The sequence below is a fragment of the Xyrauchen texanus genome, chromosome 5 (genome assembly GCF_025860055.1).
Source record: "Xyrauchen texanus isolate HMW12.3.18 chromosome 5, RBS_HiC_50CHRs, whole genome shotgun sequence".
In the NCBI taxonomy this organism is placed as follows: Eukaryota; Metazoa; Chordata; class Actinopteri; order Cypriniformes; family Catostomidae; genus Xyrauchen; species Xyrauchen texanus.
In genome coordinates, this window is record NC_068280.1 from 46,070,876 (window position 1) to 46,093,997 (window position 23,122).

At 39.3% G+C, this 23,122-nt stretch overlaps 1 protein-coding gene, 1 long non-coding RNA gene and 4 other non-coding genes across 6 annotated transcripts; all 6 read left to right on the forward strand.

The window, feature by feature from the left end:
• Positions 1 to 703: 703 nt before the first annotated feature.
• Positions 704 to 4,472, forward strand: LOC127643602 (uncharacterized). Its single transcript, XR_007970538.1, has 7 exons — positions 704 to 842; positions 1,061 to 1,146; positions 1,783 to 1,835; positions 2,077 to 2,129; positions 2,395 to 2,455; positions 2,701 to 2,761; positions 4,291 to 4,472. It is a non-coding gene; the product is annotated as an uncharacterized LOC127643602 (long non-coding RNA).
• Positions 1,218 to 1,305, forward strand: LOC127644485 (small nucleolar RNA SNORD60). The gene has a single exon (XR_007970668.1). It is a non-coding gene; the product is annotated as a small nucleolar RNA SNORD60 (small nucleolar RNA).
• LOC127644483 (small nucleolar RNA SNORD60) lies at positions 1,898 to 1,985 on the forward strand. The gene has a single exon (XR_007970666.1). It is a non-coding gene; the product is annotated as a small nucleolar RNA SNORD60 (small nucleolar RNA).
• LOC127644484 (small nucleolar RNA SNORD60) lies at positions 2,216 to 2,303 on the forward strand. The gene has a single exon (XR_007970667.1). It is a non-coding gene; the product is annotated as a small nucleolar RNA SNORD60 (small nucleolar RNA).
• LOC127644482 (small nucleolar RNA SNORD60) lies at positions 2,528 to 2,615 on the forward strand. The gene has a single exon (XR_007970665.1). It is a non-coding gene; the product is annotated as a small nucleolar RNA SNORD60 (small nucleolar RNA).
• Positions 4,473 to 4,935: 463 nt separating the features above from the next.
• On the forward strand, positions 4,936 to 21,610 carry LOC127643599 (monocyte to macrophage differentiation factor 2-like). The gene is made up of 7 exons (XM_052126389.1): positions 4,936 to 5,070; positions 12,035 to 12,116; positions 12,295 to 12,455; positions 13,372 to 13,446; positions 19,733 to 19,834; positions 21,107 to 21,176; positions 21,268 to 21,610. The coding sequence occupies exons 1-7, from the start codon at positions 5,057 to 5,059 to the stop codon at positions 21,469 to 21,471; spliced, it is 708 nt and encodes a 235-aa protein (XP_051982349.1). The 5' UTR covers positions 4,936 to 5,056; the 3' UTR covers positions 21,472 to 21,610.
• Positions 21,611 to 23,122: the final 1,512 nt, after the last annotated feature.

Genomic DNA, 23,122 nt, shown 5'->3' on the forward strand with positions numbered 1-23,122 from the left:
ATGTTTGGTTAAGTTTGAAATATGCAATACCTGTCTTTTATCATTAATCTATAAAATATGGGGTCTTTTTTCTGTTGAATTTTTGGTTAATAATATTGTGGTTTTGGCCAATTACTTTATACATAAATCTAGATTTTTAAAGAATCCTCCCATCCTCTTGCATTTCCAGGAATTGGCGATCTTCCTCAAATCTTTAAAATGCATGCATAATAAAAAAAAATAAAAAAGTCTTTAAATTGCATAAACTTTTGGAGACATACTTTGATGATTAATCCCCTTGTACAATATTCTTTTGGTTTTAGAGGTTTTTCTTTTCTTTTTTCCCCCTTCTGTTAAAGCTTTGTTATTTACCACTCAAGCAAAAAAAATAATAATAATAATAATTAAATAAAACATAAATAAATAAAAAATAATAGCGTTATGACAGTAAAAAAAACCTCTTCTCCAATATTTTACATTTGGGCTGCAGTACACATTTTAAACGCTTGATGTCAATGTTACATATTGTACATTGCTATTGTTATTGCGCTTTTTGTATACGCATTATTAGCTTTTAAAACTAGTTTTACGTTTTTTATTTATTTTTATTTTTTTATTTCAGAGAGATTTGTCTAAAAAAAAAAAAAAAGTCAAACGAGACAATGAGTCATACCAACCAGCAGAGGACATACGTGAGTTTTAGACACGTATTGGACAGGCTGGTGGATGATACAAAGAAGAGGGCATATAAAACCCGTGACACGACGCATGATTGTCTCTTTTCCACTCATTGTACAGCGATTTGAAGTGGTGTTCCGTTGTAACATGTCCTCGTCGGGAGATTGTTTTCTGATTTCAAACATGTAAGTACTGCGTTTTCTATTGTTTTTAACATGGCCCTCTAGGTCGTAACATTTCATGATGCTTTTTGATGGTATACTTGAAATTAGAAAAATAAACCTACACGATTGATTGAAGTTAGCGGTTTCAAAAGTGCAGGACTATTAAAGTGATGACTTGAGTTGTGTAAAGCATATGTTTGAAAGACCCATGTTAATTTAAATTTTCCCCTATTCAACAGTATGGTACTAGGCGTGCACGTGGGATTGGGTGAATGGCGCCGAAGCACGTGCTTGAAGAGAACGTGATGAAAGGGTCAAAGGGATGGTGAGTTTTATTTTTTTTATGTGAATAAATGCAAAAGCTGTTTCCAAGTGTTTATTTTAAGAATGATTTTGAGCCGCTGATTATTCACACTATACTTTTCTGACATCTCCTATGAACACTGCCAAGCATCAGCTGATTATAAAATAAAATCTGAGGCTATCCAACCTAACGCGTTTTATATATTTGTGACCAATGCTGAGCTGTTTTCATCAGCTTTCATTGATTGGGAGAACATTGAAGATTCTCCACTGCAAAAATGTCGTGTAAGAGGTGGCCATTCATCGGTGTAATCCTGTTCCACTAATAATTGAATGTTACAAATGACTGTTTGCACATTTTGAACTAATGTCATGAAATTGCAGTAACAACTGTTCCACTTGTATTTGGGATATATATATATATATATATATATTTCAATCCATAAAAGTCAGACATTTGCTTGGGCAATTCTATTTCGGTTTAAGTAATGTGCAGTTGAGCTATGCTATCAATAGACAAAAACTAAATTGATTGTACATTTAGTCTTTATGATATGGCAAAGAATGTGGTTTCTAAAGTTACTCTTTGATGGTAAAACTGCTTGATCATGTATGACTTAAAAGTTTTGTAAACATACCCTTTTTCTTCTGGTTTTAGAAAATCCAGTCGAGTGATTGTACAGACACAATCAAATGTGGCGAAATATTGTGGTAAGGTTTATTTTTTTGTGAAATCCGTGTAAGAACTGATCCATGTTTTAGGATGAGAATTGAGCTGTTGATGACATCCCAATACTTTTCTGACACCTCATATGAATGCTGCATTGCAGCAGCTGATTCTAAAATTTTAGTCTGAGGCTCCTTAACCTAACACTTGATGTCTTGAGTCTATATTTTTGACCAGTCCATGCTGTAGTACTTATGGGACTGTTGAATTTCTTTTTCAAATCAGCTTTCACTGATGGTGAGAACATGGAAGTTTCTACTTCAAAGAGGCTGAAAGAGGTGAGGACCCCCAACCCCCCTTTTTTTTTTTTTTTTTTTTTAGAAATCTCTGCTAGAACTGATAAAATGTGTTTGGATGAGAATTGAGCCGTTGATGACATCCCAATACTTTTCTGACACCTCATATGAATGCTGCATTGCAGCAGCTGATTCTAAAATTTTAGTCTGAGGCGCCTTAACCTAACACTTGATGTCTTGAGTCTATATTTTTGACCAGTCCATGCTGTAGTACTTATGGGACTATGTTGTATTTCTTTTTCATTAGCTTTCACTGATGGTGAGAACATGGAAGTTTCTACTGAAAAGATACTGTGGTTGCAAAAGAGGTGAGGACCTGCCCCCTTTTTTGGGGGGGTTAATCGGTGTAAGAACTGATCAATGTGTTTGGTTGAGAATTGAGCCGTTGATGACATCCCAATACTTTTCTGACACCTCATATGAATGCTGCATTGCAGCAGCTGATTCTAAAATTTGAATCTGAGGCTCCTTAATCTAACAAGAAGTTTTGACTGAATCAATTTGACTAGTCCATGCTGTAGTACTTATGTGACTGAATTTCTTTTTCCATCAGCTTTCACTGATGGTGAGAACATGGAATTTTTTACTGCTGAGATGCTGAGTTGGCAAAAGAGGTGAGGACCCCTCCCATTTTATTTATTTTTTTGGCACGTGTAGGGAAAAAGTAAAGCGAGCAGTCTTAACAGTAATGTGTAGTGGAAGTCCCAAAAGACAAACTTAAAGTAAAAGGTATACAAAATAACAAATGTTGTGATTACACCAAACCCTGATAATGTAATACAATAAGGCAGATGATTTAATTTCACTTATGTATACCTTATGTGCTCAATGGTTTGAGTCTCTAAATATTCCTTCTGTTTTTGCTCATTTACCATTTTATTAAATGGTAGTTCCTTGTTTAGCTCAATCTATAAATTGACATTTTGGACATTTGCACCGTCAAATAATGTAAACTAGTGACTTTGTTGTAGAAATGCAACTATCACATGTGTGCTTGCGTGAGATATTTGCGATGAAATTGTACAAACACTGCAGAAGGGGGTTACTTTGAGCATTTTTATATGCTATAAATTAGAAGGACTGTATTGCATGACTGATTTTACCAAAGGGAAAACTAATTTGAATTTGGTATATTTATATTCTTTAGAAGGGGAATAAAGTTAACCTAAAAATCTGCTTTGGTAATATCATTTGACAAATGTCAAATATTTAACATGACTGAAAAAGACCGATTCAGGTGTAAGATCAAGTAGAAAGAGCTTATTTAAGGGACCCGTTGCAGGTTTCCACTTCTTGGTTATCTGTCCTATGACCGACTGGTTTTGTTCTAGTATTCAGAGGAAACTATGTGAACATTTTGATAATTAAGATTTTGCTGAACATTTAAAACGTGTTTGTCCATTTCGCCTTTATGAGGGCAGAATTTGACCAACAATGGCTTGATGTCGTAAAATTTTATAAGCCACTTCAAACCCAGCATTAATACTTGAATTAAATGGCTAATTTTAATCCCTGCTAATATAATGTATAAGTCTAATGATTGTTTATTGAAGACTTGAAAGATTTGTGTATATTTATTATTATTTTTTTTTAACCCATTGTCCCTTGTACCTCTTTATTTTTTGGCGAGGCTAGCACATTCGTCGAAGTGGGCAAATGAGCTATGCTCTGGCACAGTTATCACCCATTTTGATCCAGTGTCGGATAAAAAAAAATGCAAATACGTTTGCATGTAGGCTCAAGTTCCGATTGTGTGCATAATTAAAAGAAAGCTTCTGATTTGAACTTGTACCATATCAAATATAATCATCAAACCATGAACTGATGTCAAATGGCAACTTGCATTGCTTGACGACGTCACCGTAAAAACACGCAGTGAAAAGAATTGTCACATTGAGATAAAGCCCGGATTACTACTGTGGTTGCCATGGAAACAACGCTACATGATGCTCATTTAGTGCGTGGTTGAGCATCTGTCTCGAGGTTGCCCAGTAAATTTAAACATTTACTCATTTGCTGTATAATTATTTGCCCTGTGAAAAGTGCGTCGGATGAGCTTTAGTTTCATTGAAAGTGAGGGACACATCCCTCCTGTATTCTACGCTCATTTCACTTACATAGTATTTTGTCACTTGTTTTGCAGGTGTGACTCGTTCAGCCTTGGTTGCCTAAAGTTCAACGAGCCCTCTTTGTGGATGGATGTGCTGCTATAATATTTTACAGATGAGTGCATATCTGCAACCCATGAATGCTGTTGCCACATTGTGTACTCTTAATGAACATGGTTAATTTGAATGTCTTGTGCTGTTCCAATAAAATATATAAACCGTTATCTGTGTAATTTATTGCACTGTGGATTTGTAGTGTTTGAGCTCACATGTTTTTGAAAAGGATTGTCAGGCAATGGATCTAGTGACTGTTGAGCACTGTGGATTTACAAAATGTCATGTTGCTACACAAGTAAGTGGTGTGAAATGAAACCTGTAACTCTTTACGATTTTAAACCTAGGCCTATTGGACTTTATATATTTTTATTTTAAATCGATGGATCGCAATCGAAGACGGTCTACAGTATTTGCAAACCTTACCGGCACAAAATCAAGGCATAAGTGTAACTAAAATCGGAGTGGGTGTTGCCTCAATCCATTAGTTTAAAAGCACCCGCATCTACAGATGCTCCGCTCTGGACGCTTCTAACGCAGGAAGAACGGGCTCCTCTTGAGACAGTGACATGCTCTGTACTTCCGGATTATTGCTCCTAATGATCGAACCGTCCTACATTTTAACGCTCAAATGATTTGATCAAAGGAAGTGTTTTATTTGGGAGGGTGTGCTCTACATGCGTTTTGGATTGAATCTCTACGAAATTTTTCTGCACGCGCGCAACTGTTGGATTTGACGCTTTTTAAATGAAACTTGAAAGGTAAGGAAACGTGTGTCAAAATAACTGCGAACAATGTTGGTCCGTTATCGATAGTTGCGTGTATGTAGCGCAAACGATGTCAAGACTTAATTTCTTCACGTCTATATCTAGCTTTTGTGACGTGACACCCACGTGCTCAAAGAAAAGCGAAACGGGTTTAATATCAGATGTAAATCTTTACCGTGGATTAAAAAAATATAATGACGCATAAAATGGTTCAAATTTAGTCTAGATACAAACGGTTTTTTTTTTAATCTTAAACGCTTTGCTCCCTGAACGGGTTTACGTTCGCATTGATGTGCGTGGGAGTGGTAAAATATATATTTATATTAACACTTTGTCGGAACTGATCTGTTTATATTTAGCTATAAACGTGAAAGCGGACCATCTAAACCAAGCGAAGTGTTTAGAACCCAGGGCTTAAGTATGAACGACGATTGCAAGCCGTTATATTATATGCAGTAAACATCTGGATCACGGCGGTCCATAATTCGCCATCATGAGGATGTGCTGACTGGATGCATGTAGGCACCATAAATTTGAGTGATGCTGGACCGAAAATGTGATTTTATTCTGATGTACTATTAATGATGTTTGCAAGTTGGTAAATGGCTTAATTGGTTTTAGTATATGGTATCTGTGGAATATCAAATTTAAAAGGATTAAGTTACTTGTGGGTTGTGTGAGTTGTAGTGAATGATTGTTGGTTGTGGTACTTAATGATCAGTTTGATGAGTAGGCTACTAGATATCGAAATATAGGTCGTGTTATTTGGTTTACTGTAGAAATGAGGACTAATGCAGATTATATAACTGATAAACCACATTACAAGTCAAACTAGTTCTGTTTGACCTACCATAGAGGCAAATTGTCCTGAAATCTGATAAAAAAAATATATTGTTGCAATTATTGTCATGCTTTTACATGTAGGACTATATTTGTATTTTTTTTTTATTGAAAATTAACAGTTGGAAACTCATTCACTAAAAATATTTTTTTTTTACAGCATCTTTGTCAGTAAAAAGTTGTTTACTTTTTCTAAAGTTCCTCTATTTGACAACAGTCCTACTACAAGAAATACATTGTTCTACATTTTTACAGTGGACTGGGTTTCAATTTGTGAATTTTGTGGTAAAAGGGAAGAACAAAAGCATGACGTAAAAACAAAAAACAGCCTTTTTCCTTTTCCATCATAGTCTCACATGTTTCCATGCCAACGGTGACATCAGCACTCTGGAGGGTTGTGTGTAAAGGATAGCAGACTCCCCTGCTCTGGTTCTCCATGGTTACTGGCTGATGCCAGCCAACTAAAAAAAGATATCGGCCACATGATTATTTGACTTGCACAGTGAACATTAAAGGATTTTTTTTTTGTTCAATACAAGTTATGGTTGTTCAAAAGCATTTGATGCATAATGTTGATTACCACAAAAATAAACATTAACCCTCCTTACTAAAAAAAAAAGTAAAAATCAGTGTTACAGTGAGGCACTTTTAATGGTTGTGAATAGGGCCAATCTGTAAACATTAAAATGCTAACATTAAAAAAAAAGTAGAGTCACAATATGTAAACAGTATGCATGCCAAAAACAATTGTTTTGTTATAAAATTGCTTATTAAACTTTCTGTATAAAATACATTCAATTTGACAACTTTGTTACAACGTTTGATGACACAATGCTATAAACAAAAGCATTTTTTAAGTGACCGTAAAAACATAAATAATACACAACTTTTAACAGAAGTATTAATGTAAGTGCTTTAATAAAATTATAAGCTTCACATTTCTGTCTTTAAACCCTCAAAAAAATGGTCTAATTCTATTGTAATTGCCTCACTGTTTTCAATTTATTTATTTTTTTAAGAAAAGGAGGGACGAGTCAAAGTGATTTTTTGTGGTAATCAACATTATGATACAAATATTATCTAACAACTTGTTAGCGACATATTTTTTTAAAAACACGATGGCTTTAAAATTCACATTTGAGGTACAGTGGGTACGGAAAGTATTCAGACCCCCTTAAATTTTTCACTCTTTGTTATATTGCAGCCATTTGCTAAAATTTAAGTTCATTTTTTTTCCTCATTATTGTCACCCCATATTGACAGAAAAACACAGAATTGTTGACATTTTTGCACATTTATTAAAAAAGAAAAACTGAAATATCACATGGTCATAAGTATTCAGACCCTTTGCTGTGACACTCATATATTTAACTCAGGTGCTGTCCATTTCTTCTGATCATCCTTGAGATGGTTCTACACCTTCAATTGAGTCCAGCTGTGTTTGATTATACTGATTGGACTTGATTAGGAAAGCCACACACCTGTCTATATAAGACCTTACAGCTCACAGTGCATGTCAGAGCAAATGAGAATCATGAGGTCAAAGGAACTGCCTGAAGACCTCAGAGACAGAATTGTGGCAAGGCACAGATCTGGCCAAGGTTACAAAGAAATTTCTGCTGCCCTTAAAGAGCAACATGCAGGTTGGACACCCCTATATAGCATAGTGTATGTTGATGATAAAACAACTAGATTTTCTGAACTGGAGTAATATATATTTAGCCATTAACGATATTTTGAGATAAATTGTGATAAAATAACTTCCGCGTCTATAAAGCACTAACCGGAAGCGACGATGGGCGAGGGAGTCTGGTCAAGTTCAAGCTCAGGTTACAATGGATGCGAATGAAGAAACCGAGTTCTCCGGTGTGGACGAACATGCCTATGATGGCCCACAGGCCTATAATTATGAGCAAATTAAGAGTTAAAATAATTAAAAGTAAGACTTACTCTGCTAAGTCCTCGTTTTCGTTGCACAGAATGTCTGCTAACGTTAGCACTTTGTCCTCCAGTCCAGCCCGCGCCAAAATCCGGTGTACACTTTGACGGTGGACTTGATTCCATCGAGTGCACCGAGGGAACAGCATCAGTAATCAGCCTCATGTGGTCCTTACTCCGAAATCCCATCCGAGACTCCAACAAATCTCCAGGTCGATAATTCTTCGGAGTGAAATGTGCGCCACAAACGACCGAGTGTGTGGTAACAGACGCGGCAGTGAAGTCTGCTCTCTTCACCTGCACAAAACGCACTCAAGACCGAAAAGCCTTGTTTTTTCTAGAAGGAAAATGATGGACACGATGTCCTGACAGGCTGGAATTCGTGCAACCAGCACAAACACAATAATTTACCATTATGGCTTCTCTAAAACTTTCTGTACTGCTCTAACTACATCAACACCCACGAGAGCTGACCGCAAGCTCTTTTGTTTGCCTCGCCCTACGTCATATGACGCGTTGATAGCGGGAAAGGCGTATTCCAGAGCCTAGCATATTTTCATCAAAATCTCTACATCAAATGAGATTTCATTAGTAATTTCTACATATGTGTTTTTAAAAGACCTCTGCAGACAATATAAAGTATTAATCCAGTTATAAATTCAACCTGCATGTTGCTCTTTAAGGTTCATAAGAGCACAGTGGCCTCCATAATCCTTAAATGGAAGACGTTTGGGACGACCAGAACCCTTCCTAGAGCTGGCCGTCTGGCCAAACTGAGCTATCGGGGGAGAAGAGCCTTGGTGAGAGAGGTAAAGAAGAACCCAAAGATCACTGTGTCTGAGCTCCAGAGATGCAGTCGGGAGATGGGAGAAAGTTGTAGTAAGTCAACCATCACTGCAGCCATCCACCAGTCGGGGCTTTATGGCAGAGTGGCCCGACGAAAGCCTCTCCTCAGTGCAAGACACATGAAAGCCTGCATGGAGTTTGCTAAAAAAAACACCTGAAGGACTCCAAGATGGTGATAAATAATATTCTCTGGTCTGATGAGACCAAGATAGAACTTTTTGGCCTTAATTCTAAGCGGTATGTGTGGAGAAAACCAGGCACTGCTCATAACCTGTCCAATACAGTCTCAACAGTGAAGCATGGTGGTGGCAGCATCATGCTGTGGGGGTGTTTTTCAGCTGCAGGGACAGGACGACTGGTTGCAATCGAGGGAAAGATGAATGCGGCCAAGTACAGGGATATCCTGGGCGAAAACCTTCTCCAGAGTGCTCTGGACCTCAGACTGGGCCGAAGGTTCACATTCTAACAAGACAATGACCCTAAGCACACCGCTAAAATAACGAAGGAGAGGCTTCACAACAACTCCGTGACTGTTCTTGAATGGCCCAGCCAGAGCCCTGACTTAAACCCAATTGAGCATCTCTGGAGAGACCTGAAAATGGCTGTCCACCAACGTTTACCATCCAACCTGACAGAACTGGAGAGGATCTGCAAGGAGGAATGGCAGAGGATACCCAAATCCAGATGTGAAAAACTTGTTGCATCTTTCCCAAAAAGACTCATGGCTGTATTAGATCAAAAGGGTGCTTCTACTAAATACTGAACAAAGGGTCTGAATACTTAGGACCATGTGATATTTCAGTTTTTCTTTTTTAATAAATGTGCAAAAATGTCAACAATTCTGTGTTTTTCTGTCAATATGGGGTGCTGTGTGTACAATGAGAAAAAAATGAACTTAAATGATTTTAGCAAATGGCTGCAATATAACAAAGAGTGAAAAATTTAACGGGGTCTGAATACTTTCCGTACCCACTGTATATCTGTTTGTAATATACACTGCCTGGGCAAAAAACAAAAAGTTGTATACTCTAATATTTTGTTGGACCACCTTTAGCTTTGATTACGGTCAGGACTGGACTGGGAAGGTTACATGGCAACTGGCCCAGCTGTTGAGTTGAGGTTCGCTGTCCTTTTCTGCATATCGCAGTGTTGTTTTGTGGTCCGTTTTGCATAATGCGGTGGCTCATTTTTGCCATTCGGCATGTTTCCCAGCCGACTCACCGGCCCGCTCACTGATTGGCCCCAAAATTTGTCGGCTGACTGGGAAAATGCCACGGTGTGCCAGATTACCAGTCCATCCCTGATTATGGTACACATTCTTCAAGGCATTGTTTCGACAACCTTCTGCAATGTCACAACATTTATTTCTATCCAGAGATCTGAGATCTTGTATTGATGACGGGAGAGTGTGACTCGCTCCGTAAAATCTTCTCGAGCACATCACAAAGACTTTCAATGGGGTTAAGGTCATGAATCTGTGGTGGCCAATTCATGTGTGAAAATAATTCCTCATGCTCCCTGAACCACTCTTTCACAATTTGAGCAAGATAAATCTCGGCATTGTCACCCCGACATGCCTGTGCCATCAGGGGGAAACAAAATAAATTGATGGGATAACCTGGTCATTCAGTACATTCAGGTAGTCAGCTGACTTCATTTTATTGGCGAGCCTAGACCTGACCAATTGAAGCAAACCCAGATCATAAAACTGCCTCCAGAGGCTTGTACAGTGGGCAGTATGCATGAGGGGTGCATAGCTTCATGTGCTTCCCTTCTGACCCTGATGCACCCATCGCTTTGGAATAGGGTCAATTTGAACTCATCAAACAATGTGACTTTTTTCCATTTGCTCCACAGTCCAATCTTTATGCTCCCTAGCAAACCGAAGTTGTTTTTTCTGGTTAGCCTCACTAACAAGTGGTTTCTTCACACAGCTGTTTAGTCCCAATCCTGTAAATTTTCATCACATTGTGCATTACTTACTTTCACTATAAAACATAGCCGTAAGTCATTTTTTACTATGTGATTTCAAGCGTTTTAGTGATCTCTGATCATATTCATTCAAGATTTTTTCCGACCACATTTCTTCCACGAAGCTGACGGTTCATCACTATCCTTCCAGGTTTTAAGAATGCGTTGGACAGATCTTAACCCGATTCCAGTGATTTCAGCTATCTCCTTATTCATTATTTGCCAATAATTTGCCCCTTCTGAAACACAGTAACATCTCTTCCACGAGCACAGGATACGTCTTCTGACATGGTTGTTTAAGAAATGAGAAGCTACATAATGCATCAGTAAGGGTTAAAATAATTGTTGCCAGCTGAAACATATTAATCGCTGCAATAATGATCCAGTCATAGGCTCTTAAGAATCTGCTTATTTAAATCCAAACAGTGAAGTTTTGTTTGGCCATGCAGTGTTGTACAATGTTGTACAAGAAAACGTCCAACTATCTTTAAATAATGTTTACCACAGACCTCATTTTACTCATGAATACAAAACTGCCATTAAAATTCCAGAGGAAACCTACTTACAGTATGGCTAGAAATTTCAAATTCTCTTCTGGTTTTTTGAACTACAACCTGAACAGCTCTATTGACCTTACAACTCTTCTACCACCAACACAACTTTGCCTTATGTACAACAACCAAGCTATGGAAATCAAGAGACGATGTTGAACTTGATCCCACCAGTGTAATTTATCTCTTTTTATGATAGCGATGTCTGATTTGTAATGAATCATTCTTTTTAGTGAATTGAACTGAATTGAAGCTGAGCTCTTACTGGTTTAATTGATTACTGAGTTAATAACATACTGAATATACATTTTTAAACATTAGACTTTAAATAATCTGTAACACTGTAAATGAACCACTACAAAGAACACTTTAAAAATAAGTGTATGCAAACTTCTGACTTAAACTGTAAATTAAAATGGATTTAAGACAATATATTACAATTGTTACAACCATACAGTATATTACATGCAAATTTTCAAGTGTAGGCCTATGAATTACTTGCATCTGTACACCATGTCTGTACAGGTTATAAGGGACAAGTAAGATGTTGGTGGCATTTTGTTTATGTGCCAAAAACAATATATTGTGAGATATTGAAAAACAGAATCTATTTAAATAAACAGTTCAAAGAACTGACTTGTTTAGACAAATACATCCAAAACTTATGTCAGGAGCAACTCAATATAATTATGTTTGTGTTATAGGCACACAATCATGTCAAATATACACTTACTAAATAGTTCATATATTACCTTTTTTTTCTTCTTCAGTAAATAGCATAACTACATTTTCTAACTGCTTTTTATTTCTAGATTCATGAACAATCGTGCACCATCTAATAAGAGATACCAGCCAACAGAATATGAGCATGCTGCTAACTGTGCTACACATGCAGTGAGTTATGCGTAGCTACAATTTTTATAATTGACATTCAATGTACAGTATGCAATGTCTTTGTTTTGCCACAGATAATATAAATGTTTTCCTGTAGTGACTGTACAACAGAAAAAACATGATTTCTACACATTGATGAATACATGTATTTGATGTGTGACTGTATTTTTTCTCTGAGCTATGGATCATTCCCAGCATTGTGGGCGGGGTCTTGTTATACTTCTTGTCTGATGACCATTGGGAGGAGATTTCAGCATGGCTTTATGGGGCAGGGCTATCAAGCCTTTTCATCATTTCCACAGTGTTCCATACTGTCTCCTGGAAAAAGAGTCATCTCCGGTAAAGCCTTGCATATGAGCCATAATGCCATTTCATTTTCATTTGTTCCTGCTACAAACAAGTTAAAAGGGATAGTTCACTCGAAATGAAAATTCTGTCATAATTTATCCATTCCCATGTTATTCCAAACCCATATGACTTTCATTCTTTCTTGGAACACAAAAGGAAATATCAGGCTGTCAGCCTAAATTACAATTCAATTTTTTTCTGTTTGGGTAAACTATTGCCTTAAAGGGATAGTTCACCCAAAAATTATAATTCTCTCATAATTTCCTCACCCTCATACCATCCCAGATGTGTATGACTTTCTTTCTTCTGCAGAACACAAACAAATATTTTTAGAAGAATATTTCAGCTCTAGAGTATATATACAATTCAAGTGAATGGTGCCCAAAACTTTAATCAAAATCACATAAAGGGATGAAAGTAATCCATATTACTCCAGTGGTTTAATCTATGTCTTCAGAAGTGATGCAATTACTTTACTGAGAAAGAGATAAATATTTCAATGCTTTGTTACTATAAATCTAAAATATCACGTACACTTTTGTTTTTATTGTATAAAACAAAGGACTTACTGTAAATATTGATCTGTTTTTCACCCACACTTATCATATAGCTTCTGAAAATATAGATTAAACCACTGGAGTCATATAGATTACATTTATCCTGCCTTAATGTGATTTTTTTTTACTTGAAAGTTCTGGTCACCATTCACTTGAATTGTATGGACCTACAGAGCTGAAGTATTCTTCTAAAAATCTTTGTTTGTGATCTGCAGCAGAAAGAAATTCATAAACATCTGGGATGGCATGAGAGTGAGTAAATGATGAGAATTTTCAGTTTTGGGTGAACTATCCCTTTAAATTTACATGTGTACTTGAGGAGTGTGAAGTGAGAAGTCTTTATTTTTTAGATCAGTTGAACACTGCTTCCACATGTGCGACAGAATGGTGATCTATTTCTTCATCGCTGCATCCTACACACCTTGGTGAGCTTATGTATTAAGTGATTGTTCCCAGCATTGAATTTAGGAAATTAATTTTCAATCAGCATTGTAGATTTAATGGATTTGCGTTTAGAGTGCCAGTAAAAGGACACACTTAGAGTTGTGGGTGTGGTACAGATTGTGAGAATCTAAAGACCAAGGATTAAACGTGCCAATCTCTAGTTTGTGTACCACTCTAAGATGTGTGAAAATGGGTAATTTTAGTGGTAACCCATATAATACAAGCGATTCGCTTACCACAGAATTAAAATACAGTATATATGATCCATATCAGAGCATCAATAATCCTGTGCATTGTAAAAATTATTTGTTGCTTAAAGGTGCAATATGTAACCATTTTCATGTAATATTCGCCTTTTTTTTTTTTGGCCAATGTGTGAACGGCTTGTAACGTAACTTAAAATATGAGCCCTTCCCAGACTTCCTATGTTGCCTATTAAAGCCTGTAGACTGATTTTCATGCGAAGGGAGCGGGTCGCTTTTGCCGGAAAAATCCAAAAGAAGGGGACGTTTATGCGTGCTCCCGAGAGCCTTGCCTCAGTAATAGCTTCTCTTCCACTATTCAACAGCGACAACAAACTGCAACACTAGGTAATGTTATCTTAAAGATGGAATCTAGCAAACGTCCGGCTCCCAGCACAACACCGACTCCTAAAAAAAAGGATCTACTGAATCCTGTCTGGCTAAGCGGGAACGTGATCGTGGTCGAGTGAACATCGGCAGGGCGTTTGATTCCTGGAGGCCCTTCATTCATTTTTGGGGATCAAAACTGACCCTGAATTGGCGTTCTTCTTATTGTACAAGTAAGCTTAGATAACTGCAAAGCATGTGAAATATAGTGCCATAAGGATTGATCTGTGTAATTTTAGTTAACTTGATCTTGCCTGCTAACGCTGAAGATTTGCAAGCTACCTTGCTTCGTAACTTTCTCAAATAGTTTCAACGATCTTCTCTTTATTTTAAAAGTCAAGTATACAGGATACATTTAAGCAAATATGCTGGTTTCTTGATCGTAGTACAACATATGAGATACAAAACATACAATTGTGCAACATAACTGCAATGCAACAGTAAACTGTCTGGTATAGTTTGGTAGTATGTAGCTTCATGTGTGTATCAGTATGCTTTGTTAGCTGATAAGTAGCTTTAATTTTGTCTCAACGTGTGTAGTAAAACAATCATAACTGTGTCATTTTAATTATGCTACCTTATCTAACAGCATGATGCCAGTGAATCACGTTCAGTCTTTTTGTACGTCATTGTTTTGGATGCTTGCACGAGTCCCTATGGATTGTGCGCGCGAGCACGAGCAACAGGTAGCTGCCTGCAGTTCACTTATTGGCCACAGGTGTCATTAATATCAAGGGTTTCTGAATATTACATACTGCACCTTTAAACTTGCAAAGTTTGTAACTTAGTTGCATGCACTTAATTTAAAATGCCATGCCAAGGGGAAAAAACGACTCGGTTACTAACGTAACCTCGGTTCCCTGAGAGGAGGGAACGAGTATTGCGTAAGTAGCTTACGCTATGGGAAAACTCAGTTTCTCGAGAAATATTGAAGTCTTTATGTAAAACGCATTGCAGCTGCACAGCAGACAGCAATGAGCGAGGCAGCTCGGTCATTGGCTGTGCTGCAGCAACTTGCTCGAACCAATGACGGGCGACTCTGAACGCTGCGACCAATGGGCGCTATGCTGCGCCACGCTCAGAGCCCGCCAAGATGGGCGTGGCTTAGGGCTATATATTAGGCGCCCGTCATGAGAGTTCTTTAGGTTCAATCGACTGAAGCTGAACTGACCAAGCACTAGCACGGCAGCTTACGCAATACTCGCTCCCTCCTCTCAGGGAACCGAGGTTACGTTAGTAACCGAAGTCGCTCCCTATCGAGAGGTCTCTCCTATTAGCGTAAGTAGCTTACGCTATGGGAACACCATGCAAAACGCCGTGCGTGCTGACTTCACTCTATAAAGCCAGAGGCAGATGCCTGAGCCTTAAAGCAAAGTGATTATTCCACGAGCCGCCAACGGCGAGCTACATAATGGGATAGTATAGAGCCTTCCAAGGTGGTCCATGGTGGGCGCTCATAGTACAAACACAAGCACATATCTTATGTACTGAGTTTTCTATGTACTGATATGCATAAAAAATCCTTTAAGTCAGTCAGAGACGGACCTATAAGGGAGGAGATAATGCTCAGCATATACATACTCCAGTCCATTCTATAGTCAGGCTGATAGAATGTTGGAATGCAATGAGGGGACCTGTAGGTTATAAAACCTGATAAATGTCGAAGGTGAGGCCCAGCCTGCCGCCGCACAAATATCTTCAATGGGTATCCCACTCGACCACGCCCACGAGGAGGCCATGCTCCTCGTAGAGTGAGCTCTGACGCCTAAGGGGCATTGAAGGCCCTTGGCTTCATAAGCCAGCGCTATAGCATCCACTATCCAGCGCGATATTCTTTGCTTTGAAACTGCGAGACTTTCATGTCCGCTCCCTGGTTCAGGGCGCCTGGCACATGCGCTGCTCTCAGCGAGCGCAGGTGGTGCTGTGACCATAAGATGAGCTCCCTGGCCATAGAGTGCAGGGAGCTCGACCTGAGTCCACCCTGGCGATTTATATACTGAAACTACCGGTCATGTTGTCCGCTCGACCAGGACGTGTTCGCTTTTCAGGTACGGAAGCAGGGCTCTGAGAGCCAAGGCGACCGCTTTCATTTCCAGACAGTTTATATGTAGGCGCTTTTCCAGGTTTGACCAAAAGCCGGAGACAGGCCTGCCCTCGTAAAGGGCCCCCCATCCTATTTTGGAGGCATCTGTCGTGATAATTTTTCTCCGCAGTATTACGCCCAGACTCACGCTGGTTTGATACCAGTTGACGGCTTTCCAGGGCGTCAGGGCTTTTATACAGCCGTGATTCGCTCTGATCAAAAAGTGGCCCGAGCGCCACGCGTGAGTGGGGACACGGCTCTTGAGCCAGCGCTGGAGAGGACGCATGTGCAACAATCCTAGCTGGAGTACAGCTGATGCCGAGGCCATGAGACCAAACGGTTTCTTTGAAACCGTTTGACGGGGGCGTGCGCGCCCATTCTGAATGATGTTGCAAGGCGTCGAATAGAGAGCGCACGCTCTGATGAGAGGCGCGCTGTCATCTGCACTGAGTCTAGCACTATTCCCAGAAAAGAGATATTCTGGCTGGGGGATAGCACGCTCTTTGCAAAATTGATTCTCAGACCCAGGCATTCTAGATGGCTGATAATCCAAGATCTGTGCGTCGTTAACTGACCCTCTGATTGTGCTATGATTAGCCAATCGTCGAGGTAATTCAGTATTCGCGACTCCCGCTGTCTCAGGGGAAAGTGCCGCGTCCATACATTTCGTGAATGTACGGGGGCCAATGATAGGTCGAATGGTAGTACTGTGTACTGGTATGACTGTCCCTCGAAAGCGAATCTCAGAAAAGGCCTGTGATGAGGCGCTATCGGAATGTGAAAGTAAGCGTCTTTCAAATCCACTGATAGAAACCAATCCCCGGGGTGAACTTGCGCGAGGATATGTTTGGTTGTTAACATTCTGAACGAGCGAATCATTAAAGCTTTGTTCAGATGTCTGAGATCTAGGATGGGGCGGAGGCCACCGTCCTTTTTCGGGACGAGAAAATAGCGGCTGTAAAAACCCGCCTCGCTCATAGAGGGAGGAACAGTTTCTATAGCGCCCTTCTCTATCAGTTTGAGCACCTCGGTGCGTAGAACATGTGACACATCTTTCCTCACTTTCGTCTCGACCACCGCTGAAAAGCGGGGTGGTCTGCGAGCGAATTGAAGTGAGTAACCGTGTTTTATTATGTTCAAAACCCATTTCGGCATGTCAGGGATTTTTTTCCCAGGCTTTTGCTCGCACAGATATAGGCTGAATGCTGGCTGGGGGCGTGTCGCAGTGACGTATGGGCCCCACCGGCAAATTGCCTTGCGCTAACACTGAGTTTACAGCTCTCAGAGGCGCAGGTGCGCGCTGAGCAGCCGTGTTGAGTGCCGAGTGCAGGGGTGCGTGTGAGAGTACAGGCACGCGCGCTATCTCCGAAATGCTTGCAGCATGAGTCGGAGAAATGCTTGAAACTGTATGGACAGAGTTTTCGGGTGGGGGTGCATACATCGTAATAGGCACGCGCGCCACATTCATAAAGCTTCCCGCTCTTAGCGGGGAGTCTCTTGGCTCGCGCATCACATCTGTGATGTTTGCGGCATGAGACAGAGAACTGTTTGAAACTGTATGGGCAGCGCTTATGGGTGGGGGTGCATATACTGTAGTAGGCACGCGCGCCACTTTCATAAAGTCTTCCGCTCGCGGCGGGGGTTTTTTGGCTATGCATACAGTGTTTGTGTGTAGGGGTGCATGCATCACAGCAGGCACGCTCGCTACCTTTATAGTATTTCCCGCTTTTACTGGGGAAGTGTGTATAACTGTGGGAACAGTGCTTGTGTGTAGTGGTGCATACATGACAATAGGCACACGATCTACATTTATGAAGTATTTGGCACTGTTTGGACAGTATTGATATGTGGGAATGCGCACTTTAGTGTGGACACGTGACCCCTTAGTGACACAGGCAGAAAATGTGATTTCTGTGTGTTGCCATTAAAACGGCGTTTGATTGCAGGTGAGCGAGTTCTGTGACTGGCCCATTGACTGCTGTACAGACATTTCCAGCCGCCTGTAAGGGGACTGGGTAATGTTTTACACGTTTTGGAGACGGGAGGCGCCGCCCTGGCTCGCTGCTGCTGCTGAGGCGGTCTCTGGCGGCTCTGTGACGAGCTGGAGCGCTTGGGCAGGAAGTGACGCATAGCCTGCGAATCCTTCCGAGCTTCAGTGAAGCGTTCAGTGAACTCTCTTACCGCTTTTAGACAGGATGCGGACGATCTCTGAGTCCATGCTGGTGCCCGTGCTCGTGTCCGCTAATGTCGACGGCGCGGGTCGAAGGCCGAGCCCGCCAGTCGTCGGATGCAGCGCCAATGGAAAGACTGTCATCCTTTTCACCGTCGTCCCCTGACGCGCCGAACGAGACGAGACCCACCGCTCTGTTGGAGGGTGCTGGTCCGCCTGCGTTGAAATGGACTGGCGGCGGGAGTTCTCGGTAGTGGTGAAGCACGCGGGACTGGCCCGGCGTGACGTCACTGAAGTCCGCGTGCTCTGGCGGCCTCCGTGAGCGGCGCTTTTTCTTGCGCTGCTCGAACAGAGGGACGGCAGCACGGTGGTAGCAGGCTCGCTCACGGCGAGGCGGCAAAGCGAAGCGCGCAGCTCGGTGAGGCCAGGGAGTCACATTCGGGGCATCCGCCTCGAGTGAGAGCAGCTTCTGCATGGTCAGGTCCCAGGCAGCGAGTGCAAATGATGTGACGATCCCCGTCAGGAAGAGGGCCTCTGCACGAGGCGCAGGCTGAAGGCATTTGCAACAACGCCTTGAAAAATTACTCTTTTACTCAATCAAAAAGCGTCGCAGAGGCGAGCGCTTGCAGTAAAAGGATATAGCGATGCGCGCCGGATGGCGTAGCAGAAGGCTTCGAAGGCCGGTGTCCTCTTAGCGGTCCTGCTGTAGGCTTTTCGACGGCGGGCGAAAGACTCCAACATTCCGGAGGATCCAGCGAAGAGAAGGTCTTTGCTGAAGGAGATTAAATCTAAAGAACTCTCATGACGGGCGCCTAATATATAGCCCTAAGCCACGCCCATCTTGGCGGGCTCTGAGCGCGTGAAGAGTCGCCCCGTCATTGGTTCGAGCAAGTTGCTGCAGCACAGCCAATGACCGAGCTGCCTCGCTCATTGCTGTCTGCTGTGCAGCTGCAATGCGTTTTACATAAAGACTTCAATATTTCTCGAGAAACAGAGTTTTCCCATAGCGTAAGCTACTTACGCAATAGGAGAGACCTCTCGATAGGGAACTATATTTTGGTTAACTTACTAAATAATGATAAATCGTTCCAACTGAAAAAAAACTCTGTCCTCATATTTAGTTAAATAAATGCTATTCAACAGATATTGATGGTTGTTAACTAAGACACTCTTTTTTTTTTTTTTTTACAAATTACAAAGTGGAGGAGAAAATATTTATTCATTTTAACTTTCCCTCTTTGTTACTTTGATCCCTAGGAAGTTAAGGTGATTTCAGCATTTATATTTATCAGTATAAGTGTTCCTTGAGGATCAAACCAATGATGGTGAGACTTATAGTTTGATGTTCATTATTGTTAATTAAGAATCTAATGGATTTATGGCAGGCTGACACTGCGGGAGCTTGGTCCATTGGCTGCCCACATGCGTTGGGTTGTCTGGGTGATGGCCTCTGGAGGAACTGGCTATGTATTCTTCTTTCATGAGAGGTATTAATAAATGCATTCGCTGATTACCTGTTCTCTGTAATGAAAAGGAAATGGTAGTAAAACAAAATCTATTAAAAATATCTTCAAAAATGCTTTCAAGGTCGCATATATGTTAACATTAGTTAACGCACAGGAACTAACAATGAAGAATAGTTTTGCAGCATTTATACGTACACATTTTAACATATACAATTGTAGGCCTATATGTCGTTTTGATGTTTCTTCAACTTTAGGCACTATAGGACTTCTAGAAAGTATGGTGTCATAAGTTTTCACAACTTAACTTATTTTTTACATTCAGACAGTGTATGTACATGCATCACAGGAGATGTATGTCATTTTTGTCCCTTTTTCTGGGAGTCCTGAAAATTGTCACCACAGTGTCATTTACAGAACATCTCAAATTCTGTATTGTATTTAATAGAAATATAATGTTTAATAGATCTTGGATATGGCCGTGATTAAAATTACATTTATAAATGTTTTTGAAATAAAATGGCCAACTTCTTTGTCTGGCTAATGTCATACTGTAGATAACATTTTATGTAATCTAAATACACACAATTTAATAATATTTTCCCACTTTTTTCCCATAAGATTACAGTTTTATTGGAAATGATGCCCAGTAAAAATATTCTGCTCACAAGTGATATTTACCTTGAATTTTCTTTGCTTTCTACAAACATAACTTGCTTCATGTTTCATCTCAAGCATGATCTTCTCTGAAAACTCATTTAACAAGTACACTAACTATAAAAAAATATTTATTTGGTGTGGTAAAGTCTTAATTTAAAAACAAAAGTGATATAAATAATTTTCAAACAATAAAAACTGAAATTATTTATGTTTAGTTTACTCTTTGTTTAGATTAATATAGTTTTAAACTTGTAATAATTTGTGTTTTTATAATGGATTTTAAAATCTTGGTCAAGGCTAAAACAGCAAAATCTGTCCAAAAAAATAATTTGAAAAGTACCAAAAAATAAAAAGAAGCTGAAATCTGTTTAAATAAAAATCAACCTCTTGCATGAAATTGCCCAAAGTGAAGAAACACTAGTTAACATTAGTTAATGCATTACAAAATAACATGAAATGGCAATTAACAGTGGCATATTTAATAAAGATTAATAAATCGTGTAAAATGTAAAAATATAGTTCATTGTTATTTAGCCTAATGCATTAACTAATGTTAAGATTTAGATTTTTTTTTTTCAAGTGTTACACTGTCTTTTGTGATCAAGATCAACATGTTTCATGTTTTCTATGTTTTAGGTTTAAAGTTGTAGAGTTGATTTGTTACACAGCAATGGGTGTGTTTCCTGCCCTTGTCATCCTCTCTATGGTAAGAAAATGAACCCTTATATAAATCGGAAGCATAATTGCAAACAAATAGAAACTAATTTATCTCTTCAATTGATCTGTTTCCTTTATAGGCAGACAGGTCAGGTCTGTATGAGCTGTTAGTTGGTGGCGGCTGTTACGTGTTAGGCATGGTGTTTTTTAAAAGCGATGGAATAGTTCCCTTTGCTCACGCTATATGGCACCTCTTTGTTGCCATGGGAGCGGGCATCCATTACTACGCCATCTGGAAATACCTGTACACACCTATCAATCAACAAACTAGTATGGCCCGGTGACACACACATGCATGCACCAACCAACAAAATTATTGTATATATTCCAGTTGAAACTAAAGTGCTAAAAATTTACTTTTGTGGAAACAGTATGATTTTATTTAAAATTACAGATAAAGGTTTTTTGTCTGTTCTTTTTGCTAGCCAACAGTTTGACCAATTTAATTGGTCAAGTAACTAGCACATACAAAAAAATATTAAAACAGAAAGCAGGGGTCATTTTAGACCAGATGCCATGTGCAATTCAGAGGATCCAGAGCACGAGTGTTTCTGGAAAATTCTTTGGAAGTATTAAATTAAAGTTTACAATTTTTTATAGGTTCTACTGAGAAAATGTAAAATCACTGCCAGATATTTGTAAAATCCCCGTAGAGACTACGGTTTAAATGAATATTCCAGATTTGTTTTTTTAGTTTTGCTCATTTGACAGCATTTGTGACAATGTTGATTACCCCAAGAATACATTTTGTCTTCGCCCTCCTTTTCTTTAAGAAAAATACAAAATCTGGTTCCAGTGAGGCACGTACAGTTGAAGAAAATGGGGCCAATCCGTAAACATTAAAATACTCACTTTTTCAAAAGTATAGCCACAAGACATAAACAATATGCATGTTAATATGACTTTAGTGTTATACAATCACTTTCTAACCTTTTAGTTTGTCTATGTTAAATCATAGACAATTTTACAACCTTGTTGCCATGACGATGTAATGTCAACAAACCCTAAAATGACAGTATAACAACGATTTAAACAACTTTACAGCTCAAATAATACACAATTTTTAAAGAAGATAATGTAAGTGGTTTTTTAAAATTAGGAACTTCTGACTTTAAACCATCTAAAAATTGGCCCCATTCACTTCCATTGTAAGTGCCTCAATCTAACCTCGATTCGTGCTTTTTTTTTCAAGAAAATGACGAACACGAGTCGAAATTTTTTTTTGTGGTAATCAACATTATGCCACAAATGCTGTTGATTGAGCTTAACTTGTATTGAACCTGGAGTATTTGTTTAAGGGTATTTCTTTAGAATGTTTCAACTTGGGATTATTCTGCTTATTTTATGCCACTGCCAATGGGGGGATATTTTTACTTTTGTCCACAACAGAAAAAGGAAAACATTTTATATCACTGTAAACCGCGATCAGTATCAAAACTCTAGGCTTTAACTGGCTTTAGTTTTGTGTAATAGTGTATAGAGTGAAATACATTGTTACATTTCTGGATGTGTTATGTCTTTGGGAAATGCCACAAGTGCTTGATGACAATGTCCAGGCAAATCTTTGCCCAGACAGCTTGTCTGATATCATGGTATCATTGTTTTTCAACCCATACCATATTAAACTGCTCATTATTGTGTATGAGGAGACTTGCGTTGGACTTTCAAAAAATTTCCATTTTTCTGTGTTCAAAAAGTGTTTTTTGTCTATCCTATCCCACTGGTGTTTATGTGTTATGGATGATTATGTATAATTGCTCTTATATGGTATGGGTAACAAAAAACACATATCCACTGAAAATTGTCAGCTATTTACCTTCATCATTTAATGGTTTTACGAACAGGTGTAGAAAGTACATTTTGAGGGAATACTGATCATGTCTTCATTTATTATTAACCTCTTTGATAATTTTTTTTAATTTGATTATAATAGTC

Coding starts and splice junctions, on each gene's coding strand:
- LOC127643599 (XM_052126389.1), top strand. Junction 12,456..13,371: donor TGGAAAAAGAGTCATCTCCG/GTAAAGCCTTGC, acceptor TTTATTTTTTAG/ATCAGTTGAACACTGCTTCC. Junction 13,447..19,732: donor GCTGCATCCTACACACCTTG/GTGAGCTTATGT, acceptor GATTTATGGCAG/GCTGACACTGCGGGAGCTTG.